This window comes from Egretta garzetta, unplaced genomic scaffold, assembly GCF_000687185.1.
Source record: "Egretta garzetta isolate BGI_Z169 unplaced genomic scaffold, ASM68718v1 scaffold215, whole genome shotgun sequence".
NCBI lineage: Eukaryota > Metazoa > Chordata > Aves > Pelecaniformes > Ardeidae > Egretta > Egretta garzetta.
Genome location: NW_009259719.1, coordinates 2,586,017 through 2,608,975, shown reverse-complemented (window position 1 = coordinate 2,608,975; position 22,959 = coordinate 2,586,017). Strand labels below are relative to the sequence as shown.

The following is a 22,959-nucleotide window of genomic DNA, read 5'->3' as shown; positions in this document are numbered from 1 at the left end:
CCTGTTTTTCAGAAGAGCTCAGCCATGTCTTTGTTCGCTCTCTAGCGAGTCAGAGATGCTGCAGGTTTGTTTGGAGCTCTTCTCATCTTATTTGCTCAGTAACCAGGACAGTTGCCCATTGTTTCACTTGCGTTTTTATCATGTGTTTTTAAGTGCCGCGAGGCACAATATCTTCATGCCGACAAGAATAAGTTAATGCATATCTCTTAACCAACAGCCTGGGGACTAAAAATTTCTGATTGAGGCTGCAGAAAGGGGAAGAGAAAGGAGCTGAATTTCCCACAGCAATGCAAAAACCAAAACTCAGCCTGTTTGTTTGAGCTGCGTGGCTCAGAAAGGGGAACCCATATCTGGTATATCGCTCTGCCGCGGACAAAGGCTAGCTGATTTTTGTAAATTGCTGCAGCGATCGTTTAAATCTGAAAGGATACAGCGTGCAGGCAGTCTGGTGGTGACTGGGGACGAAGGGCATGTGACCTAAGAGGTGGCGTTCGTCTCCGATTTGAGTTAACAAAGAACCAGCCTGTGCCTGTGTATGCCAGCGGGATAAATATCCTAATTTCAGCAGTGGTCCGTGTCAGCGCAGCTGCATGGAAACTGAGCTGTCACTGAAAACAAAAACTTTGTCTGTCTTTTGTTGTTGTGTTGTGAGAGCCGGAGCAATGACATGAGGGTGAAAATGAGCAGCCCTGCCTGGGTACCCCTATGGCTGCAAAAGCAGCTGCTGGGATGAGGGCACCAATTCCTGCACATGCAGAAGAGCAAACGCCTTTGATCACTAAAAACTGAGGAGGCAGAAGGGAGAAAAAAAAAAAAAAAAAAAAAAAAGCCATGTTTTCTTGGATCAGCCCCCTGTGGAGGCAAAGAAAAGCCTGCCATACGTTAATGGGTCACTTTCATAAATGTGGGAGTCTCGCACACGCAGGGTGGCTGAGCCTCTCTGCACTGATGCAGCTGTCAGCCTGTTTGTCTAGAAAATGCTTTTCTGAAAGGTATGATTATTCTAGACTGTTGAGCAAGTTCTTCTGTGTGAGTGCATTTAAACAACACCAGCGGTATGTGTGGAGGGACTCAAAATGAAGAGGGAGGGGAGTGACATTTTCAATAGCCCTGGGAGAGCAGGAGAGGAGGTCGTGCTGCCTGTGCAGCCAGGACACCGATAGTGTTTTCCGAAACGCTCGGGTCTCTCGTCAGCCCGTATGCGGGGAAGCAGGGGTGTGCAACACGTCCTGTGCATCTGTGCTCTCTTTGCGGAGACCGCTCTTGGGGTAGTGGAGATGAGAGCAGCGTGAGCCACGGGGTTGAATGCGTTCCTGCCTGCGCACGGCCGTGCCTCGTGTTGGCCACGCTTGGGTACCCAGGAGACGTCCTGGAAGGATGCTTCTTAAAAGCCTGGCTTTGGCCCTGGGAAAGGCATCCTTCCCCGCCTGCCTCAGGGCAGGGGGGTGTGCAGAGCACCCCAGGGCAGTGCCCAGGTCTGGCTCTGTCCCTCTCAGGTGGGGAGCCCCGGATGGGGGCAGGAGGAAATTGGCAGTGGGCTCTGGGGAAACCCTTTGTTTGCTCCTGTTATTAGCAAGGAGAGAGGAAGTAATGATTTATTGATGCTCCTGTGACTCTCCTACACTGGGCTATGAAGGAAGAAATTCCATTTCCTGGCTGATGTTCATGGCTCTAATTGAGCTGTAACTTGTTCCTGCAGGGCAGCTCGCCTGCAGGGTGCCGTCGGTGCCCCCAGTTCTCTGAAGCGGTGGCCCATCAGCCAGTCCAGCCCGTGATTGTCAGGGGTCACTGCTCTGCTCTTCCCCTGCCTCTTGGTGTAGCCAGGCTGGTTGTGACAGGCTGTTTCTCTGCTGCAGCATTTTATTTGATTAAACCAGAACTATCTGATAGAGGGGGTAGCGGCCACTCCTTTCTGGGGTGAGATGCCATGTGAATGTGGATCCATACCTTGCCAAAACACCCCTCTGTTTTCATGGTACGTTGGACAGGAGCTGGTGTCCTACTGATGCCTCTTGGCCACAGCCCGGTAGCTGTGCCCCTCCACGCCAATCGAGGAGACCCCTGCCCTCGCCCCGTAAGGGTGGGCACGCACAGCCGGTGCCTTCCACCACCGTCATTGCCCTATCCCTGCCACCTTCTCTGCATTTCAGGAGCCATCGGTGTGGCTGTGCCGCTGGCAAGCTGGTAACTGGTGAAGGATATAGTTAACAGCTAGTGTGCTGCAGCAGTTGCTGGGGCTCTGCCAGCCCCCACTCGTGTGGTTACCAGCACAGCTTCAGTAAATCCAGCTGAATTCCTGGGCTTTACTTGGTACGTCTCCTCTGACAGCACGCTGCGCAGCGATGCCCTTTCATGTGCTCCCCTGCTTCCGTGTGAGCCTTGGCTTAGCCCGCCATGAGCAGGGTTTCATCTCTGAATCCTGGAGCGTGGGAGGGGGCAGGGGCTGGATCACAGCGCAGGGCCCTGCGGGGGTGAGAGCAGGCTTCTGAGCACCACTCTCTCCTGCCTGAGCTCAAAGGCTCTGCTCCCTTACCTTGGCGACGGTTTGTGCCCCCCCCGCCCTCCCCGCTGGGCCGCTCGCCCTGCCTGTGTCCCGTCTGCGAGCATCCTCGGGAATGGGTGCTGGATGTGGGCAGGAATCCCCTGCCAGCGCTGCGGAGTGACTGGTCTCCCTAAACTGCATGAGGAGGATCTCAAGGCACATGCATTATCCTGAATTGCTGTGAGCAGGTCATCCCCGGAGTCCTAGGGGGAAGGAGATTGTAAGGGAGACATTGGCAACGCTGCGAACCCATGCTCCTTGTAACTGCAACGTGCTTTTTTGTCCATCCTTTTCAAATAAAGCAATACCATTTTGGTTAACCCGAGGAGTGTGCAGATTCCTTCTAATCACCTGATTTATCTAGGATACTGATTTCTATTTTTTAAGTTTATGACTACAGTGCAGGGGATCCCCAATGCTGGGTGTCCTGCAAACCCCAAATGCAAGGTGACCCCTGTGCTGAAGACCCTGCCCCCTGACCAGCTCAGCAGAGCAAGGGAGGAGATGATTTACGAGCAGCATCAACAATGTCATGAAGTGCAAGAGGCAAGTTAATGCTGCTTTTTTATTCCAGCCCTGTTGACAGGGCCCTGTTAATAGAGGGTTGGGGAGCAGAAACAAAGGAACGAGCACAGCAGCTAAAAGCCGGTTGTCACAGCACTGCCGCATTAGTGTGAAAATGCTGTGTTTTATCAGGAAAGAAGTGCCTCTCCATAACAAATGGCATCACACAGGGAGTAGCAGCTCCAGCCCGTGGATTCCTGAGGACTATGGACAACGTCGACAGGCTCTCTGGGAGAAGGCAGAGACGCTGAGCCGTTCAGTGGGATTCAGCGCTCTGTACTGCCATCTTCCCTGGGAAGATCAGACTGAGAAAGGTGGAAACCCATGTGGGTGAAAGCCTGGCGGGCCGGGGAGGGTGAGAGAAGGCAGCACGAAGGGTGCAGCTTGTGGAGGGGGTGGCTTTGGAGGGGACGGTGGGGGATGTGGAGGAACTACAAGTGGGGGATTGGGGAGTATGCCAGGGTGCGTGTTTGGAGGCTGTAGCGGGAGCTGTCTTGAATTTTGGGGTGGGAGCTCAGGTGGAAGCGGCACGAGGGCAGGCAGGCTCTGCGGAGGGCAGGGGTCTCCCCTGGGGACAGCAACGCTGGAGATTCTTGTGCTGCTCCCCTTCCGCAGAGAAAGTGTGCAGCTTGACGTCATTTTCCCTTGTTTTCTCAGAAAACAAGCTACATTCTGTGAAGTAACTTGCCTTTCCTTCCAATGCTCATTTAAAGATGTTCAAATGAGCTTTGCTCAGTTTCTTTGCTTAGATCTGTAGTTAGAGGTGGTGAAATGCTCCCTAGACCATATGGGGCTGCTTGGAGGCTTCATCCCCAAGTTGGGTTCTGAGTGTTGGTTTTGTCCTTGATCTGATACTTTAATGAATTCGGTAGACACATTTTAACACACCTAGTTTTATTTTTAAAGTCTTCCCCAGATGCTTTCCTCCCTATCTCTCTTTCTTGAGAAAACAAACCAAGAAAATAAAACCCTGCTGAATTTTTCTTTTTCAGAGCTGAGTATTGCAGAGGGGCCCACCTTGTTTGGAGGTTGGGTTTGGGTTGTTGTTAGTTTTTTTTTCCCCACAGTCTGCAGTTGCTGTTAATTCACATTTGGTTTAGTAATTAATCAGGATATAAATAAAACATAGCGTGTTATCAGAAAACTGCATGCCAGTCCTATGGAGGCAGGCACTTTCAGCCCTGGTGGGGAGGGCTTGCCTTCTGCTGCTCTGCAGCCCCCTAAGGCCAATTAAGGTGCATCCTTGATGAGATTCCAGCCGCTCCTTGGCTGGATAAATGGTTGCTCTGATGCAGGGAGGGGTCAAAGCAAACAAAGATGAAGGGGGTTTTAGTGTTCAAACAGCTGCAATGAGGGCTGGAGTCCAAGTACTCCCCTCCTCTCCTGCTCCTCCCTGTCGTGCACGTGCTGAGGCTGCCGATGGTGGTACCGAATGGACGGCGATGGTGCTGGCTGGCGGCAGCTTATGGGAGGTCCTGTGGGTCTGCTGGATCCAGGGCAAAGATTTGGTAGCATGTCTTTTGCCTTCAGCCTTAGTCCCGTACAGGTCTCTTCTTCTGAAGGCATGTCAGCTGTTGATGAACAAAGCCTTGAAGAATGTCCCAAGCGTGGAAACCTGCTTTACCTTCCTGTGCCCCTTCGCCACAGCTCTCCCAGCCTCCTGTATAAGCCCAGGGAATGACATCTTTGGTATTTCTTGCTTCAAGGCTGGTGTTTATTTCAGCTGCAGTAATGAGTGCTAAACTGGCTGGCAGGAGGAATAAATGTTGCTATGACAGTTTGGGTGGAGATTTGGAAAAGGCACTTCAAGTGGTGAAACAAGTATAAAAACAATCAAGAAAAAAAGCAAGTGAAAATGCAAACCCAGAGCCAATGAACTCTGAAGGCTACCAGATTTTGACTAGGTGTGTGACATTCACAGCTGTGTATTTGCTCCGTAGCAGGGCAGTGAGAGCAGAAGGAATTGAGCTTGGGATAAGCTGGGCTTTGCAGTGGGATTTCAAAAGCTCCCTGCAGCAGGCTGAATATTCCAGGCTGCTGCATGGTTATAAAGCTCTGCCCCTGGTCGTTTTGTAGTGATTGCTGGACTTCAGTGCTTGTAACAGTGACTTTCTTTTCCATCCATAAGCCTTGAATGGGCAGACTCAGTTTGAAGCACGGCTTCAAACACGTTTCCTTTGGAGGAAGGAGGGAAAAGTGAGATGGTGCAGAGTTGGGGTTCTGTCTCTGGGAGCTGTTTGCTGGCCATTTGGCTTGTGCGGCGCCAGCTCTCTGGGTTTCACATGCTGTGGTCTCTCCTGCCGTAAGCTCTGGCGCAAAAGAGCCACAGCTGAAGCAGTGCGATAACGTGCGGGATGTTGTGTTTCTCAGGTGCTGGAGCAAGATGTGGTTCTCCAGTCTATTGACCGTGCCATTGAGGCTGTGCACAACGCAGCAATGAAGAATGGGGGCAAGTACAACCTGGAGCAGAGAGATGTCCTCCAGTAAGTACGGTGGGCATCTGGGAGAGGTGGCGGATGGAGGGTGGTCAGCATGTGATGCTTGTGTCTTTTCTATTTTGGGGGGTCAAGTTGGATGTTGTTGATTTGAGTCCCTGGGCTGCAAAGTGCTGATGCACTCAGAGAGCTTCCCAGCATTCGAGCTGGTAGCTGATGCTGCTCCTCCAGTCAACTGTGCCCAGCAAAGGGTCTCCCCCTCTATCCCTGTGTGTGTAAAGAGGAGAAAACTCTCAGCTGCACTGTAGGCTTGGAGGAGAAATCCAAAACCTTTCTGGGTTCATTTTCTCCTCTCTAACAGCCAGGAGTTGTAGAGGTTGTTGGCTTGTGGCACAAGGTCCTTAATATGTTCTCAAATAATTGCTTGTGAGGAGAATTTTTGTTTTTGTCTGACGCCTCACACTGTCTGCTGAGGCACGCTGGTTTAATCTCAGTTGAACAGCGATTTTAAAGCGCAGGCAATTTCTGAAGCTTGCAATGCAATGTGTGACTCTCCCCCAAGGAAGAGGCATTTTTCTCCAGCGAACTGATGAATAAATCATGGGCTCTTGTAAAGCCTCTTCCTTCCTCCCCCAGAAGTGCTTCCTTAGTTGTTAATGAAACTGGAGTTGGTGTTCAGAGTAATATAACCCATTCTGGTATATATAGCCCAAATGCAATATATCATTTTACAATATCATTTAAATGTTGCAGCACAGTCACTCCCTTCCTTTAGCTTTGTTATTCCTGATGTCGTCATTCCATTTCAGAAAACTGATCCATCACCGGAAGGAGACTGTGTCCCGCAAAGGTCACTCTCCCACCCCGCAGGGGATGGTTATGACGCAGTCCTCCAGCGATCACCATCTGGATGTGGCACGGCAGCCCAACGGGGTGTGCCGGACCGGATATGAGCGACATCACAGTCTTCCAAACACCGAGTTCGAGGAGGAGGATGAAGGTCTCTATCAGGTAACAGTGGCTGGACACTTTCTAGGTTCCTCCTTTGGTGTGGTATGGCATCGCTTGTCCTGTTTAATGAAACACCTTTGCAGCTGAAGTCACAAATCAAGTGGTTGTGCTGCTTACCTGGGATTACTGCGATGTAAATTGAAGCTGTCCCCACGTAAGGAGTCTGGAACAGTCCCTCTGCCATTTGCACTTGTGCTGCTTTTTGGGATCCTGGAGGGTCCAGGGTTTTATGGTGACACGCGAGATCCGCTTTATATTGTGTGACTGTCTCTTGACAGCTTTCTAAAAGAGTTGCAAGCTCCCCAGGGAATACTTTGAAAACCAGTTTTGACATGAGCAGCAGAACTCCCTCTAAGTACTCCGCACTGCTTTGTTTACCCCTTGTTAAATCTGCACAACATGATCTTTGGTCCTTAAGCATTTCAAACTGCTGTGGCTGCCTATTTTTACTACTCAAAAATTAAAAAACCCAAAAGATCCTGCTTTGTCTGAACATTGCTTGTCATGATGAATTAAAGGTAAATTGCAGGAAATATGAGTTAGAGGTTTTGGTTTTTATCTTGGCAGCACACAGTTCCAAGGTTACTGTGTGGCGCCAGCGAGGCTTCAAAATAGCAGCCCAGGACGGATGCAGCAGTTGCTGGGGATGAATGATGTGGCCGATTACACAGTGTAGGTGTAGCTGGATGTCAGGGCTAAAGGCGCCAAGCAAGGATGAGCGTGGAGATTTTTCTTCTCCTATGGATGAACATGTGCGCTGTAGTTTTTCTTCGTCTATCTGGGATGAGTGTTTGGAGGCAGTGTTTATAAGGTACTGACACGCTGTCACTCCTAGCAGATGAGGCTTGTTTTACACTTGAAGAACTGTGAGTCTGCAGAGATAAAAGGTAGCTCTGGCTCGTGCAGAACACGTCAATCCCTACAAACCCCATTTTTCTTCTTGATATTAGTTTTCTTTTCTGGGCAGCCAAACCAGCTCCATTCTCAAGCCTGTGCATTACGGGCTAAGCGAATGGAGCACCTTTTGGCCCATTCTCCATGCCAGTTCCCCATCTTTATCTGGTCTGTGGTTTGGTTGCTTGCCAAAAAGGAGCAAAACAGATTCCTTAGCTGACAAAGAACTGTTTCTGTCTGGGTGGCACTGAGGATACAGTCAAAGGGCTTCCAGCTTTGCCCTGTGCTGAAAGGGCTCCTTGAGATTTTAACAGCTCAGCTGAGGGATTTCCTGTGTGCTTTGAAAATATGAAATAGAGGAAGCAGCATTGCTTTCTTCCACTGGTTATGCAGCTGCCTAAGAGGAGGCGTACTGAAATCTAAACTTTCTCACTAAGTCTGGAGAAGCAGAGGTCTGGGGATGTGCTTCTCACTGCTTGGGATTTTTGGGTACATTCAATGTTTGCATCTGAAAACTTAAGCAAAATTTAAGGTGCAAATTTCCTGTTGGTGGCTTTGCTCCCAGGGCTGAACTGGCTGAAGTACTTGGTGATGGCACCTGTGCTGAGCCTCTCTTCAGCTCCTCCACAGTTAGCATAAGGTGGGAAGCTGGGGCAGTTACATAGCAGCTGCCAAGGGAGGAGCTTGGGATCTCAGAATATTTTAGTCTGCCGCTTTTGTGCGTGCTCAGTGGGTTTGTGATGCTCATCTCCAGAAGCCTTTGCTGCAGACCAGTCTGTCTGGCTTGGCAGAGCTTGCCTAGAGGAGGTGGTGGGTAGGAGATTGTTGGTTTGGGTTTTTTGTTCTGGTGGGGTTTTTTTGTTTGTTTGTTTGTTTAAAGGTTCCTACTATAATAGCATCATTCTCAGGAGGTGAAGGAGTGGTGGTCTCTGCTTGCCCATCTGGGAAGGGGATGGGAGTGTTGTGGTTGAGTTGGTTCTCGTCTCAAGCAGCGCAGGGAGCAAAGCCTCCACTAGCAGTCCCTGCAAAATGGAAAAAAAGAGGAAGCGCATGTGTAAAATCCATGGATTTGGGGAAGTTCACAGCCCTCTTTTAGACACTTGGGTAAAGGAAGACTTTCAACACGTGTGTAGGTGCTTCTCTCTGGACCTGTGGTAGGGTCCCTCCCCTTCTCCCCTCTGGACGGGAGGGACCTGTGCTGCAGGGACCTCCTACATGGTCACCTTCCTAATAGCAGCTGGACAGAGGGTGTTTTCTCCCATTTCCTCCCCTTCCCTTGGGAGTTTCGATGCTGTACATCCTCCGCTTGGCCCTGTGCAGCAGCTGGGACATGGGGTGGAGGGAGGGGATGGCCGTTGGTTATCCCTCACAACTCCTGACCGTGAGGCAGCTCATAGCTCAGGGAGGCACCAGCACAGAGAAATTCATCTGATGCTTCAGGTCCAAATGAGGCTGGCAGGGCTCTGAGCTAACATTAGCTGTACATCTATTAATTTAAGCGCTGGTCTGTAATAACTGTGTTAAACTTGCGTGGTAAATTTGGAAGGGCTAATGAAGCCATGGAAATACTCCAGAATGACCTAGCCTTAGCTATCTCCAAATAATGTCATGCTGCTGCTTTAAGATCTGAGCCTGCCTGTCTGCTAAATCCCACTGCCTCGGTAATGGTGGCTGTGCCATGCCAAGCGGCTCCGACTCGTGCTGTTAGCTCCGTTGCTCTGCAGAGAGGGCTCTGCTTTTAGCACAGCTGAGCTTTCCGGATTTGGGACCAGCCTTCCAGCCACGCGATGCAGAGACCCCTCCTGATCTGTTTGGCCTCTGTCAGCTGTGCAATCTCTTTTTTGGACCAACACAGATAATTTTTGAAGCTGTATGCCAGTATCATATAGCGTTTTACCCAGAGAACAATGTGGGATGGATTGACAAGAGCAGAAGAGCTCAGGCCGGGAGTCTGCAGCAGTATCTCATACTAATCCACCAGCTAAAGGCGCTTGTAAAGAAGTAACTTGTTATCTGCCATAGGAAAAGGTTGGATATATTAGGTGTTGGGTGGGAGAAAGTGACCAAGAGATCCCTTTTAAAAAGTCTTTGTAAGCTGTGCAAACTGCTGTGTCTTCACTTGTCTGGTGGGCTCCAGGCATGGGCTGTGAGCACTGCATTGTCAGCTCGTGACACTGAGTCTGGAATATTTGAGGTGGCTCCTGAAGGTGTCTTATTTCCAGGAATATCTTTTCTCCCATTTCAGAGGAAGTTTCTGTCCTTCCTGGATCCAGAGGAAAAAAAGTACATTTTTCATTCTCCTTCTTCTAAGCTATTTAAAATGGCTCATCCCACCTTTCAGGGGTCTGTCTCAGTTTTTCCCTGCAGGGACTGGCAGCACTCTGTGCCCTGTGCAGTGTTACAGGGCTGTTCAGCACTGATGGGTCACAGAAAAACTTCTCTTCCAGGGCTAAAGAAACCTGGGAAAATGGCACTGTGTGGTGTTCTGGATGTCACTATGGTAGGTAGATGCCAGATGGCTTCAACCTGGGCTACCTGAGACGTTCAGGCCATCGCCTCCTTTCCCTTCCCGTGCTGCCCTCGGCAGCTTTACTGCAGGCAGTGATTGCAATATCCCATAAAAACAGAGGTGTGTTTCAGGCAGCAGGCTCTGAACCACAGAAGTGCTAAGAGACCCCTAAGAGTCTCCTGGCCCTGAGCCGCTGGGATGTGAGGATTAGCGTGTTGATGCAATGTGCTCCCACCTAGGCTGGCTGCTGTGTTCAGCGGTGTCTTACTGATCAGAGGTTAACCCTGAGGTTACACTGCACCGGCGTAATTCTTGGTGAAAGCAATGTCAGTGATCATTCTGTCTGGATCTGACAGGAAAAGATGAGTGCAGGAATCTGGGTCTGTAGCTCATACGCCACTGGCTCGGCGTTCCTAGTGGAGGAGACTTGCAGGAGACATCCTAGATATTGAGAGTTAGCACAAGTCCCTGGCAAAAGCTTTTCCCAGCAGGTGTTGCTATAGGTAGCGTAGGATTGCACGGAGGGTCTAGCCCTATTTTTCTCCCTCCCTGCATGAGCAGAAATAGCTCTGAAAGCATGGCAAAGGCATTTACATGTCTCCAGTCCTTGGCTTTGTCTTTCTGCAAGGGTATTTGTAGCTGATGTAATGGATCTCTCCAGAAGAGTGTCTAAATATGCACTCTGTTTGCAGCCTCTGTGGAGCTATTGAGAGTAATGTGGAGTCACAGTGAGTGTGTGGGATCGCATTTGGAATAAAGGAGGAGTAAATGCTTGACAGGTCTACACGATGCGTGTGCTGTGTGCTGCTGAACACAGCAATTAAACAAGGGCTGCTTTGCCTGTCACAAGGAGGGGATGAAGCAGGCTTGAGTCCTGCTTTGTTCTTCTAGGAAGCTGCCTATTAATATCTGTCCTCCTGAGAAAACTTCCCCGAATGATGAGAGAGATGTAAGGACAAATCTACACATGCACGCGAGAAAGAAGGTTTCATAACAGGGAATGTCTTTATTGTCAACCTCCTTTGATTGCTCTGAAATCTTTCCTTATAGATCCCACCACAGCCCCGGCGTGCTGCTCCTATCACCCCCCCACCTCCAGAGAAACGCAAGAACGCACAGATTGCTGCTCCCGTTAAAAGTAAGGACAAACTGCTGTCTAGATCTTGGGCATGAAATGGATGCTGGGCAATATAAGTCATGGTGCCGGGATGCTTTTGCTTTGTGCTTAGAAGGGCATCCTCATATATAACCTAAATTCCCATAGGTTTTATATCCTTTCATATATATTTCTCTCTATCCCAAATTCCTATAAGTTTTAATGCTAGCAGTTATGAGCTAGTGGCCAGTGCTCCTTCATGCTCTCTGATCCAGGGGGGTCTGGGCAGCCTGGTGCCTGTGGATGGATGCCAGGCACAGCGTCCTCCACTGCCTGTGGCCCTGGGAAATGTGGTCTCCTGGGAGCAAACTCTGCCTGCTTGTGTGGCTAACCTGGCCAGCACACAATGTTGGTGGTTTAAGACCCTTGTGGGTGTTTAACTCCCGCAGACCCCATGGCCATCTCCCAGCAAGGCAGAGGGAGGTTTCCCTGGCAGTGCAGAGTGTGGTAGTTCACTGCAGGAACTCGCTGGTAGCGCTTTTAGGACAGGTCCAAGTCTGCTTTTGGCTCCTAGTCTGTCAGGTGCTTTCTTTGTGCAGTGCTCGGATGAGATTTCCATAGAAGCGGCGGCTGGTGGCTGTAAGGAGCGCAAATAATGCCGGAGCACGGCCGTGTATATGCTGCCCACAGGCAGGGGAGCTGCTCGGGGTGAGGGCTTCAGAGCAGAGCAGGACCACGGGGCCAAGGCAGGAGCTTCTCCATCTTCAGCGTGGTTGGGCTGGCAGAGGCAGTGGTCGTCCTGCTGAGCTGCTGTCAGCTTGGCCAGCTCTCCTGCGCTGTGACAGTCACGCCATTGGTGACACGCAGCCCATCTCAAGCCCGCTCGTCTCTGCTTGTAAGAAGCGGGGCAGAGCTGTTGTCTTGCAGGTAGTGAATTGAAACTTGGGGCTGGCACCAGCATGCTTAATTTTGAGCCGTTTTTCACTGTGGTAGTGGCAATTCGCAAAGGTCAGTTTCCTTCAACTTCTTATCTTGATTTGATGAAGCGTGGTGGGAGCTATGATTTTGTGAATGTTGTTCTGTGAGAAGAAGGAAAAAGAGGGATGCTGAGCCCCTGTGGGAGGGAGGGGCCCTGCTTTTCTGCCTGGCTTGTGCTTGGGATGGAGCAGTGAATGGAGTAGCATCGGGCTCCCAGGAGCGATGGGGCAGGAGGGACTGGTGATGCCTGCGGAGGTGCAGCAAAGGCACTTCACGTGTCTGTCCCACTGGTCCTTCCTTTGGTGTGGGGGAAACCGCCTTCCCCAAGAGCTGGGCTCCCCGTGGGGTGCATTCCTTCCCTTCCAACATCAGCTGCAGTCATGAAGCTCTAGATGAAGGTAGTCCAGTGCTTGCCCAAGTAGCTGTTTTCATAGTCAGGGAAGGACTTGGATATATTTCTGCCCCCTAGAAACTAATGGATAAGGTTTACCCAAATATATATTAGGCCAGGTTAAAGGAGAGAGAAATCATAAAATCTCTTTTCTTCCAAGGAACAAAAATCCACTACAAGGTGGTGTAGCTACCACTGCTAAGAACTAGTCAAGATTAGAGGCGGGGGAAGAAATACGTTAGAGCAGATAGCGTGGAGGCTTGTGAAAGCGGTGGACGCTAGCAGGGCTGCAGGGCTCGTGATCAAACGTTGGAGAGTGCTGAAAGGGAGAGACTAGAGGTGTTGTCAGCCAAATGTTCCCTTCACCGTCGGTGCTAACTGTGGTGTGCAGTTGGTGAGGTTTGTGCAAGAGGGAGGCGCGGGCTGGTGTGTGAAGCCTTCGGTGTCTTGGAATTCTCAGGCACCGTCATTCAAAAGTGAGGGCTTAGATCCTGAACGCACAAAGAGGCCCTCGCTAAACCAGGGGGAAAAGACTTTTCTGTCCCTTAGTCCTGTCCCCCTCTTCCCCTGCGTAAAACACTAAGCCCTTTGAAGGTTATTCATCTCAATAGAGTAGTTTTCCCCTTTCCAAAGAGGTGATTGTGCGGGAATCCTCCAGAGAGAACTGGTACAATTTTGCTTTGAGATAAGTGAGGCAGGAAGAGGAGTTAAACAGCTCTGGTCGCATGCACAATGAGCCTTTTAATGGACTGCACTGTAGCAATTTGTTGGTTTTTTTTTCTTTTTTTCCTTTGATGCTGTTGCTAAGGCATTTTTAATTGTTCCCTTTCAGATGCTATTGAAATTATCCCTGGGTCAGCTTCTAGCGCCTCTTCTATAAGCACGACATCCCTGGATACCTTGTACACTGCTTCTTCTGCGTCAGAGGCTGCTCTCCCGACGGCCACCTCCAGTCCTGCCAACACCCCACCCCCTGTCCCGAGCCGGAGCGTCCACACCACAATAACACGTAATTTGGATGCTGGCTCTGTGGCCCACTCCCGCTACGGGACTTCCCCAAAGGATGGGGCCAGCAAATCTCCCCAGACCAAGAGGGCTGCCCCAGCACCGCCAGCTGAAGGGGGGACCCAGAGGTCCCACACTGTGGATGGGGAGAAGACTTCTCAGGTGAAGAAAGCTGCTCCGGCCCCCCCTGCAAGCCTGGATGCCTTCAACTCCCTCTGCCTGGAGGATAAGAAGGCGGCTGTGGTGGAGCCAGTGCCACCAGAACCCAGTGGTCTGGCGGCATCAGTGCCCAAAACGATAGGTGCCGAACTGATTGAGCTGGTGCGCAGGAACACCCACCTCAGCTATGAGCTATCCCGCGTGGCCATTGGAGTTGTCATCGGCCACATCCAGACCTCCGTTCCAGCAACCAGCAGCATCATGGAGCAGATTCTCATCTCCGTGGTGGAGAGTAAGGTAATGTGTGCAGGGCTGGGCCAGGGGGCTGCTGCAAACCACCTCCTACCATCGGGCAGACGGTGTTATGAGCTCAGTGAGCTCTCTTAATGTCTGGGATGAGAAGCAGTGAGATCCTAAAGGAGAGGGGGGAGATGCTACATGGGGTAAATGTCTAGCCAAGGGAACCAGGGGTTTAAACAAGGTCTGAGTGCTGGAAAGTGAAGAACAGGTGAGTTTATTTCTCAAGTAAGCTGCAGGTGCATGACATAACCTTGAGTTTGGAGCTGGGGGTGAGGTGAAACCAGCTGAGAGGGCCCTTGGTGCTGGGAAGCACTGGTAGGCTGTGGTGGAGGGGTGGGTGTCTCAGATGAGACTGCAGTTTAGGGAGAGGGTGCTGAGATGGAGAGCAGTGAAGTGAGCCACAGGAGCACATCAGGTGGGAGGTGACAGGCTTCCAGGTCCCAGGGACAGCACTGGCGACAAAGCAGCGGTGGGAATGGCTGCACTGGGACTTGAGGCACGGTGAAGAAAGCTCTGACATGAGCTGTTGACCACTGATTGTGAAGGCTCATGGAGAACCATTGTGGCAGCATAGAATCAGAGAAAGAAATGAAAGTGACTTTTTAAAAAGAGGTGTTTTCCGTTATGAATGTGACAAATAGAAGCTGAGGAAATTGGAGCCTTTGCAGTAAGTGCTTCTTTATAGAAACCTTTCATGAAATAATACGTTGTGTAAACTTGTTTTCTTCTGTGGTGCTGCATGTCCTCTGTGGGGATTCAGCATGCCTATTGCATACTATAAATCTGCATGGATTTTTGACTCTTTTTGATGATGGAGCACCCAAAACTTCTATATGTTGGCCTGGCCTTTCATCAAAGCAATGAAAACTAGTTTTCCATAAATGCAAACCTCTCTATTATTCTGTAACAGGGCCTCAGCCCTGCTTTTTTCTTAAAAAAATGGAAGAGTAGTTTTTCAGCCACTGGAGGAAGAGCATTATCTTGAGCTTGTTCTAAATGAACCGTATGCCAAAATGATCGCGTATTCCTCCTTCCTCTGCTGCAGATACACAAGGAGGGAAATAAAAGGATGCTTCTTACAGCAGCCGTTGAAATGGCGAAGTGCACCTGGGCAGCCCCCTGCTTCGGTTAGAGGGATAATAAATTTCAGCTCCCACTTCCTGAATACAGCCCTGAGGAGTACATAAACATCTAAGATTGGAGTTCCATTGCTAATGGCAACATTATAATGAACTGTTCAGAGGCATTTGAATATGGAAAAGTAATGGCATTCAAATTCTAGATCAAATCGTAATCTGGTTAACTGTCTGCGCTGAATAGAGGGTCCTATAAGCAATCACCAAGTCTCAGTTTGTGGCCGTAGCCCAATGGTTAATTGCTTCCTACTTCAATAACAACACCGTGTCAATGTGCAATCTAGATTCAGCAAAAAAATTTAGCTGTTTCAAGCAAATGTTCTGGCTCTGATTTGCATGCTAAAAAGTACAGTTTTCTGCTATTTGGACCTTGGATGAGATTTGAATATTATTTTTATCTGTAATACCTGTTCTTGGTATACAATAAGCTTAATTTCGCAGAAGTAATTTAGTGCCAGGTTTCTGCAGAGGGAATTTGAAAAGCTCAATTTCATGGCCATTGCTGTAGACCAACCTGAAGAAGGTGAGAAGAAATTCTGATGCTGGTGCAGGGTCAAGTATGTATCTACCCATAACTGGTATGGTATCTGTCATCTAGGACATCCATGGGACTTAAAAATGCTCGGTACGGCATGGAGACACAGAAAAAGGTCCTGTCCCATCTTGTAATACCTCCTCATTGCCTATCTTGAGCAGTACTGCTTTCAGGAGAGCCTGGGTGGACTTGCAGAGTGCTCAGGTGTAAATGTTGTGGTTGTGGTGTGCATTTTCACTGAATGTCCCATGCCGAAGACGCAGCTCTGCTGACACATGGGTGCCTGGTCCCAGATGAGGTTGTTCACCTGGTGTAGAAGACCGGCTCTAACAGTTAAAGGGCAGTCACGTGTAGTTGTAGGGAGGCTGTACTGCTGTAGCTTCACTGGCGTAGTGTAATGGTACAAATTATTATCGTTGGCTTTGTGTTGTTCATTATACCAAATAGCTCCATGATCTCAGGGGTTTCTGTGTAGAATTGTTGCCGAGTTGTCAGTTCTAGGTCAAGGGCTTTTTTTTTTCTTTAATTTGTAACTCCTGAAATCCCTTTGCACTCCGATCCATGCGAATACGTGGTCTGTTCTTCTTTTGCATATTTTTCAAGGTTTTCTTCTGCCTCCTAAAACAGAGCAAGAGATCAGCTTTGATTTAAAGCTTTGGTCTGCTCATAGTAGGTATCATACCTGCTTCAGCCTTTTTCTGTCATGTTCTTTAATTAGCTGTATCCTTTCTATTCCTATTCCAGTCTTAATTTGAAGTCAGATCACCAGTTTACAAAATCAATTCCAGAATCCATTACCTCGCTCTTATCCCCCAGTGCCTTCTGAAGATTGAATCGCAGTGGCACTTCCCTCTTATTTACCTTACTGCTCCTCCAGTGTGGAGTCTGCCAAGGCACGTGTTTTCAAGAGAACAAAAGACCCTTCTGCTGGGACAGCATCATGCTCCTGCTGTTAGAGAGGTAACATACGGCTACACTGGGGGAACAGCAAAGACAAGGAGGGTGCTGAGGTGCTCACACCTTAGGAAAGGTGCTTCAGAGATACCATACTGCTTGGGGAAGCCTGATCTGCAGGAGCAAACATGCTGAGTTGCCTTCCCTGTGTCAGGATTTGGCCCGGCCTTGGAAATGGCTGCTCTTTGTGTCCTTGAGTCTGTTCCTGATGAGTGGCAATGGTGGCTGGGCAAGATGCGCAAAGGGAAATGAAACCTTTTCAAAGGCATTGCTGCAGTGACCATCTAAACTGGAGCTGGCTTTCATGGGAACTCGTTTGAAATCTGAACATAACTAAAGATAATATAGATGTTGCCTGGTTTTAGAGCATCTAGAGAATCACTTGGATTAGTATGTATTGGTGATGTGTGATTGCCTTCAGTTCTGCTGAATTATCTCCCATCTGAGAGAAAGGGGTAGCACCGAAAACATCTTGTCTAGGGAAGTCAATTTGAGGATTTATGAAACTTGAGTGTGAGGCAAGAAAAATTGCCTAATACACAAGCTAGCTACACCTTGAGAGGGAGCGCTTAGAAATCACTTATCTGGCATTGCTGTGTTCCACTTGTGATTCAGACCCATCTCTGGTTGCCTTAAATTTAAGCAAAGGTCTGTACTTCAGTTCGGTCTTGCAGACCAGCCCAGGCTGCTGGGTGGGGTTGGGCGGTTCTTGGAAGTGTAGGAGATGGAGGAACAAGTTAGGAAGTTGGTGTGGGAGGTGACACGTTTCTGGAGGCGGTTTCCCTTGTAGTGCTGGGCTGTGACCTGCTCCCAGCTGCCCCTCACCAGAGCCTGGTGGCCACCTGTTGTCACCAACGAGCCCCTACAAACCTCATGGCTAGTGTGGCCAAGCTCCCTCTGCTTCCTCTGAATCCACATGGGCTGCCCCTCACGTGCAGTTCCCATTCATTCATTGATTTGGCTTTGCTTAAAGGAGAATTGCTTTTGACAAGAAACAAATGCTGCTCTGGGGCTCAGCTTTTCCCTGCGGGAGCTTTGTCCCTCTGCTCGCCTGGGATAATGGGAAGGTCAGCAGGGTGAGTGCTTTCAAGGCTGACCCCTTTGACTGGGCTGTTAGCGTGCCTGCGGAGGGCTCCTCCTTAGTGAAATATTGTAAGACACGTGAATCTGGAGGCGGGGAGGAATGCATCAGTGCTTAGGCAAGTCCTTTGCTCCATAATTGCTTGAGGAACCTTTATGAAGGTCTGTGCCAGAGTCTTCATGTGCAGCTGTCTCGGTGAGCTATAGATGGGCCGCACTCTTCCAGAGCGAGCCACTGCTGAGTGCATCTGCATAGCAAACGTGCGTTGGGCTGCAGATGGCCGGGACACCTGGAAAGCAAAGGCTGCAGAGACCTTACTGAAGTGTAGCTAACGTGGTGGTTGGAAGCCAAGTGCTCCTCTCCCCATGACACCCCACAGGTCTGTGCACGGTAGGCATTGCCTCCTTGCAGAGCCAACCTGCCCCGCAATGGGGCTGTGTCCCTGGAGTGCCCAGCCAGGAGCAGACCTGCTGCTGCAGAAGGAGCACGAGTGGAAGGCCTGTGCTGGGGAGCTTGGCTTAGCTGACACCGGGCGTCTCTCTTAAACCGTGTTTAACCTGGTTTAGCAGCTGCTGAGTTGCCTGGCAGTCTGCGTGTGTCGAGAGCAGCATTAGCAGCTCGATTTTTATAGATGATGCTGTAGTGGGAACAGTTTGCTGCCCCAGAGGAGGGGGAATTCCCCCTGAAATGTGTGTAAAAGACCTCCTGTACAGTTTACCCAAGGCGGACCTGGGCTCATCTGGAAGGACACTGCTGGTCAGTGTGCATACCCATGGCACCAGTGATCCGCTGTGCTTGCTGGCATGGTGATGGGGAGGGAGGCGTGGGAAGGGGGCAAGGAATAAATGGGAGGAAGAGCTTGGCAGGATGGCAGCTGGGTTTGCATGGCAGACATGACCACCTCTGAGCAGCGAAGGTGCCATGAGGTTCCCAAAATGTTTTTGGGCTGCTCAGGAAGAACAAAACCCCTGCAGCAGTTTGTTCTGCTGGGCTGCGGGGAGGGAAGTATTTGAAGCAGCAAGATAATGCAAAGTGGCATTATTAGAAGTACTGAAACCTCCTCCTGCTTATGGGCTCTCCAGCAGGTTCCTGGAAACGGCCATATGATGAGGCTGCGGGTTGAAGTAGCTGCCAAGATGTTTAATAAGCAGGGACATGACCCCAGTGATGGGAGGACTGAGAATGGTGCTGAGAGTGCATTGAAACAGAGTGCGGTGTAGTTACACCGGTTGAATTGAAGAGCTTGTTAATGGATTGATCTCATCCAAGTCCATTAGGAGCTTGATGCTCAGTGGAGTTGGAAGGGCTGCAGATGAAGAATTGGAGGAAGCAGATTAGTGATAAGAGGCTGATCATTAAAATGAGTACTCGTTAAAATGCTCATCCAAAAAGACGTCCCAGCAGTGGATTGAGGTAGGACCAACCCTGCACTGCTCTGGTGAGGAGGATGTGAGTAAGGTGTGTAAATGGAGAGCCCTCTCCCAAGCAGCTGGGGCGCCTGAGGACAGGCAGGCAATGCTGCAGTGCTGTAGGTCCTCCTAAAGAGAGGAGGAGGTGGCGAGACCCAGCGATAAATCACCATTCAGTAGGAGATTCTCCTGCGTTTGTGTTCAGCTCCTGAAGGCTGCCGTCCTCTCTCACAGCTGGTTACCTGGTTTTCTGCTTGGAAGTTGACAGATTCCCAAAATTTTAGGAGCGTACAGAGGCTTATGTTAAACCAGCACGTTCCTTCCTTCATTGCCTGCCTGACAGAGATTATGTAATCAGCAGCGACAACAAGAATACTTTTTTAGCATATAATTGAAGCACTGAATTGAAGTCCTAATTAGTTCACACCCCAAGCACTCTGAAGCAAATTACTAACAATTCTGTCTCTAATAAAGCAGACAAAGCGTCACTGTTAAACCTGCAGTGGTTTTCCCAGAAGGGGCTGGAGGGTTGAAGATGTGCAGGGAGGGTGCCGCTCCCGCACTTGGCAGCCCTGCGTGCGGGTGCTGTGGGTGCACGGCTGTGTGCATCACCGCTGACACAAAATGTGGGCTTGGGTCTCTGTACAGAATTGTTCTGCTCTGCTTGTAATGTGAAGGTCTGCTTACAGGCTTGCTGCCCCTGGCCACACAGCTGGCCTGTTGGAAGTCCAGGATGGAACTAAGTCTTCTCTAGGAATCCAGGAGGAGAAGACACTGTGAAGTAGCAGGGTGTCCTGGCTGGTAGCGGTAAAGACCTTTTCACAATGAATGATTATGACTTGTCACTGCACGCTGCAGAACAGCTTCAACCAAAAATTAAGGGCTTGGTCTCAGTGAGTGGGTTTTCCCTGTTGATTGAATTTCTCAGCTCCGTTCTCTTCCACCTTGCCGATCTCCTGCTGCTTGTTGTCACTGCTGCCAAACCCTTGTGTGTATAATTTGAGTTGTTCTGCAAATTAGTCCTTACCTCTCTTACTGGTGTTTGGGCTTATCACCTGTAATCAGCCTGATTCCATATGGTGGTCCCCCCTCTTGCCCTGATCTCAGGAATACGGGTAGTTCATACAATACACTTATGGTCCTAGAGGGTTATCTTAAACCGCAGACCACAGCAGCGGTTGGGGCAGGTTAACTGCTGTCTGACTACTCTCTTCTCTTTCTCAAAAGAGAAGGAAAGTGTAGGAAAGACTACTGAAGAGTGAAGCCTTCATGGCAAGTGTTATGTATGAGATGGAGTGGTGGGGATGCAGATGACAGCTATTTGAGAAATGAGTATGTGCAGTAAGATTTGCTGAGTTAAGTCTGCATCATAGCTGCAATCTTCAGAGCTGCTGTCAACAGTGGTTGAGCTCTGCTGTTTGGGAGAAGGCAGAACCTTGCTGCAGACGATGGCAGGCGTAGTATTGAGCAGTTGGCACATACAGTACCATGCAAGCATTTGCTCTTGAGTCAAGGATTAAAGGAAGATCTGTCCCTTTTGGGCTGGAGGGAGGGGGCAGTGAAGGGAACTTCTTCCTGGAGGTAGTTTGTGGTGGTTTTGTGTCCCAGGACACAACTGTTTTACTGGGGATGAGACTGGAGCTGTGCTCAGCTGCTGCCTGGCAGCGCTCCTGGCTCGTGCCTGGCTGGTTTGGCTTTCCTCATTCTCAGGATGATTTTCAGAGTCTGCTGTGTGTGTCCTCTGAAGAGCATCTGAACACTTGCCTGATGCCCACACCCAGAAGGAAACCACTGGTTTACTTGTCTTGTGGAGAGGTAACACCTTTGGGTTTGCTGAGGTTGGGTTGCCCCATGTTCCTGGCGCACTGGACTGCTGCTATGAAAGATGTGGCATGTTTGGCTGCCCTGCGGGAAGGGCGAATGAAGGTTTAACTGGCACTGAGCGTAGTACTCCAGCCAAGCATTTTGGATTTTCCTTTAAGCGTGTTGAAATGTGCAGAGGGCTGTGGTCATCTGAGTTGGCTTCTTGCCTTAAGTTCCTCTCTTACAGGAAATGGGCATTCCCCTTACCACAGCCTTCGCCCTCCCCAGGGCAGGCAAGCAGCCAGTGGTGTTCTGCAAACACCCTCTGGTTTGCTGCGAAGGGAAGCGGGGATGTTGGTGTAGGTGTTAGCCTGTATGCTAAGAGGTTACAATTATGTGATTTAGGAGAGACTCGGGTACAAATTCCCACAGCTTTGGGAATGTTGGTTTGCCTGGATCAGCCTTAGGTTACTAAAAGCAGTAAGAAAAAAAGGGGTGTAGCTCTGATTGAGTGAAGTTTCTTGGGTTCTGCAACATCCTCAGAAGACAGCTAATGCTCCAGCAGGATGGTGGCGGCTTGGATTTAAAAACTATGATCATGCACCAATTCGGGCACCTATTTTGATTCATTCACTGCATTAACTGTGCAAGGAAAGGAGGTAGGTGGAGGGCCCAAAAGTATGAGAGCTGAAATAACGTGTACCTTAAACTTGCTGTCTTTTTGCTGCCAGCTCTTGACTGAATGAGGTCAACTGCCAGTCCCGCGACAAAGATTAGAGGAAACAGGCACCCAAACAACAGCTAGCTGTCAGGACCCCGCTAACCAGTGGTTTTGCTATCGTGCAGAATCTGAGTGCGGGGCTGCCCTCAGGACAGATCTGCCACGACGAGCAGCGGCTGGAGGTGATCTTTGCAGATCTGGCCAGGCACAAGGATGATGCTCAGCAGCGCAGCTGGGCGCTCTACGAGGATGAGAATGTCATCTGCTGCTACCTGGAGGAGCTGCTTCGCATCCTGGTGAGTAAATTTCTCTCTTTGTAGGCAGAGGAGACAGTCCCAGTGAAGTTCCTTTTTTCTGACCTCCTTAGCCCCTGTGTTGCCATCAGATCTGCGATTTTGGAGGGCGTAAGTTTCTTGTGCATCCCTTACCATTAACGTGAAGCCCTGCTCTCCTCTGTGGGGTCTGCAGTGCGCTTGCCTTCCACTCCACCTTACAGAGTTGTTCTGAAAAGAGTTTAGAACTGTTCTTCATGGTAGATGTGGTATTTACCTATCACAGGTCACCTCCAAAACTAAAAACTTATCCTGCAGCAAACCTGGAAGTTTGCTGTGAGTGTTGTTGCGCTCCTAGGCCCATATAAAATGTCTTTCATTTAAAATGTCCTCTGTGGCTGGGAAGTACCTGCAGGGTGAGGCCCATTAAATGTGAAGAAAACTCTTTGGTTGTCTTAAAAGCGAGCTTCAAAGCTATTTTTGTGAGCAAGTATGAAGTATCTCACCACATCTGTGCATATAGGAGAGGTACATCCCCATAGTGAGCAGCAGTGGGAAGTAGCGTCCCAGTGCTGTTGCTAGCACATACGATCCCATATGTGTGCAGGGAGTGTGATGGTATACGAGCTGCTGCTCAGCAGTGACATGGTCTGTGTTACGAGTGCTGGTGTGGGGCTTGCTCTGGCACCTGTTTCATATTCCTCTCCAGTTCTGACATAAGCAGAGCAGATATTTTTTCTGTGTAATAAGGGCCAGTGTCTTTATCACTCAACACATGGCCTGATGCCTTGCTGCAGGGCAAGGCTGAAGGGGATTTTCTGCAACCATTTCCACATAGTTTAGGGGTGGGAGGAAATGTACAATACTTCTCAGGGGGAAAACAGTGCTGGAGCTGCTGTGTACAACTGCATGATGCACTCATCAGGCTGCTGCTCAGGTCATGGGTTTTTTAGATGTTTTCAGCCCAAGACATGCTGTTATGGCAGAGGCGTTTCTCAAGAATTCACTTTGCAGAATCTGCAGGGTAGCAGTTCTGCCTTTCGTTTCTTTGTGAGATGGTTGGGCTCGGGCTACTGACATCTGAAAGCAGCTGGCCTCCCCCAAGCTCCCTGCAGCAGGCAACTTGCTTCTTTGATGTGCCACTGGGCTGACCTGTTCATTCCT

General features: G+C 49.8%; 1 protein-coding gene across 1 annotated transcript in view; it reads left to right on the top strand.

Moving 5' to 3' along the window:
* The window catches only part of NCKIPSD (NCK interacting protein with SH3 domain), a 49,377-nt gene that overhangs the window by 11,756 nt on the left and 14,662 nt on the right, over positions 1-22,959 (top strand). The window contains 6 exon segments of the mRNA XM_035894645.1: positions 5,477-5,589; positions 6,351-6,552; positions 11,006-11,093; positions 13,253-13,881; positions 20,722-20,814; positions 21,649-21,819. Of these exon segments, the coding sequence (XP_035750538.1) occupies positions 5,477-5,589; positions 6,351-6,552; positions 11,006-11,093; positions 13,253-13,881; positions 20,722-20,814; positions 21,649-21,819 (1,296 nt within the window).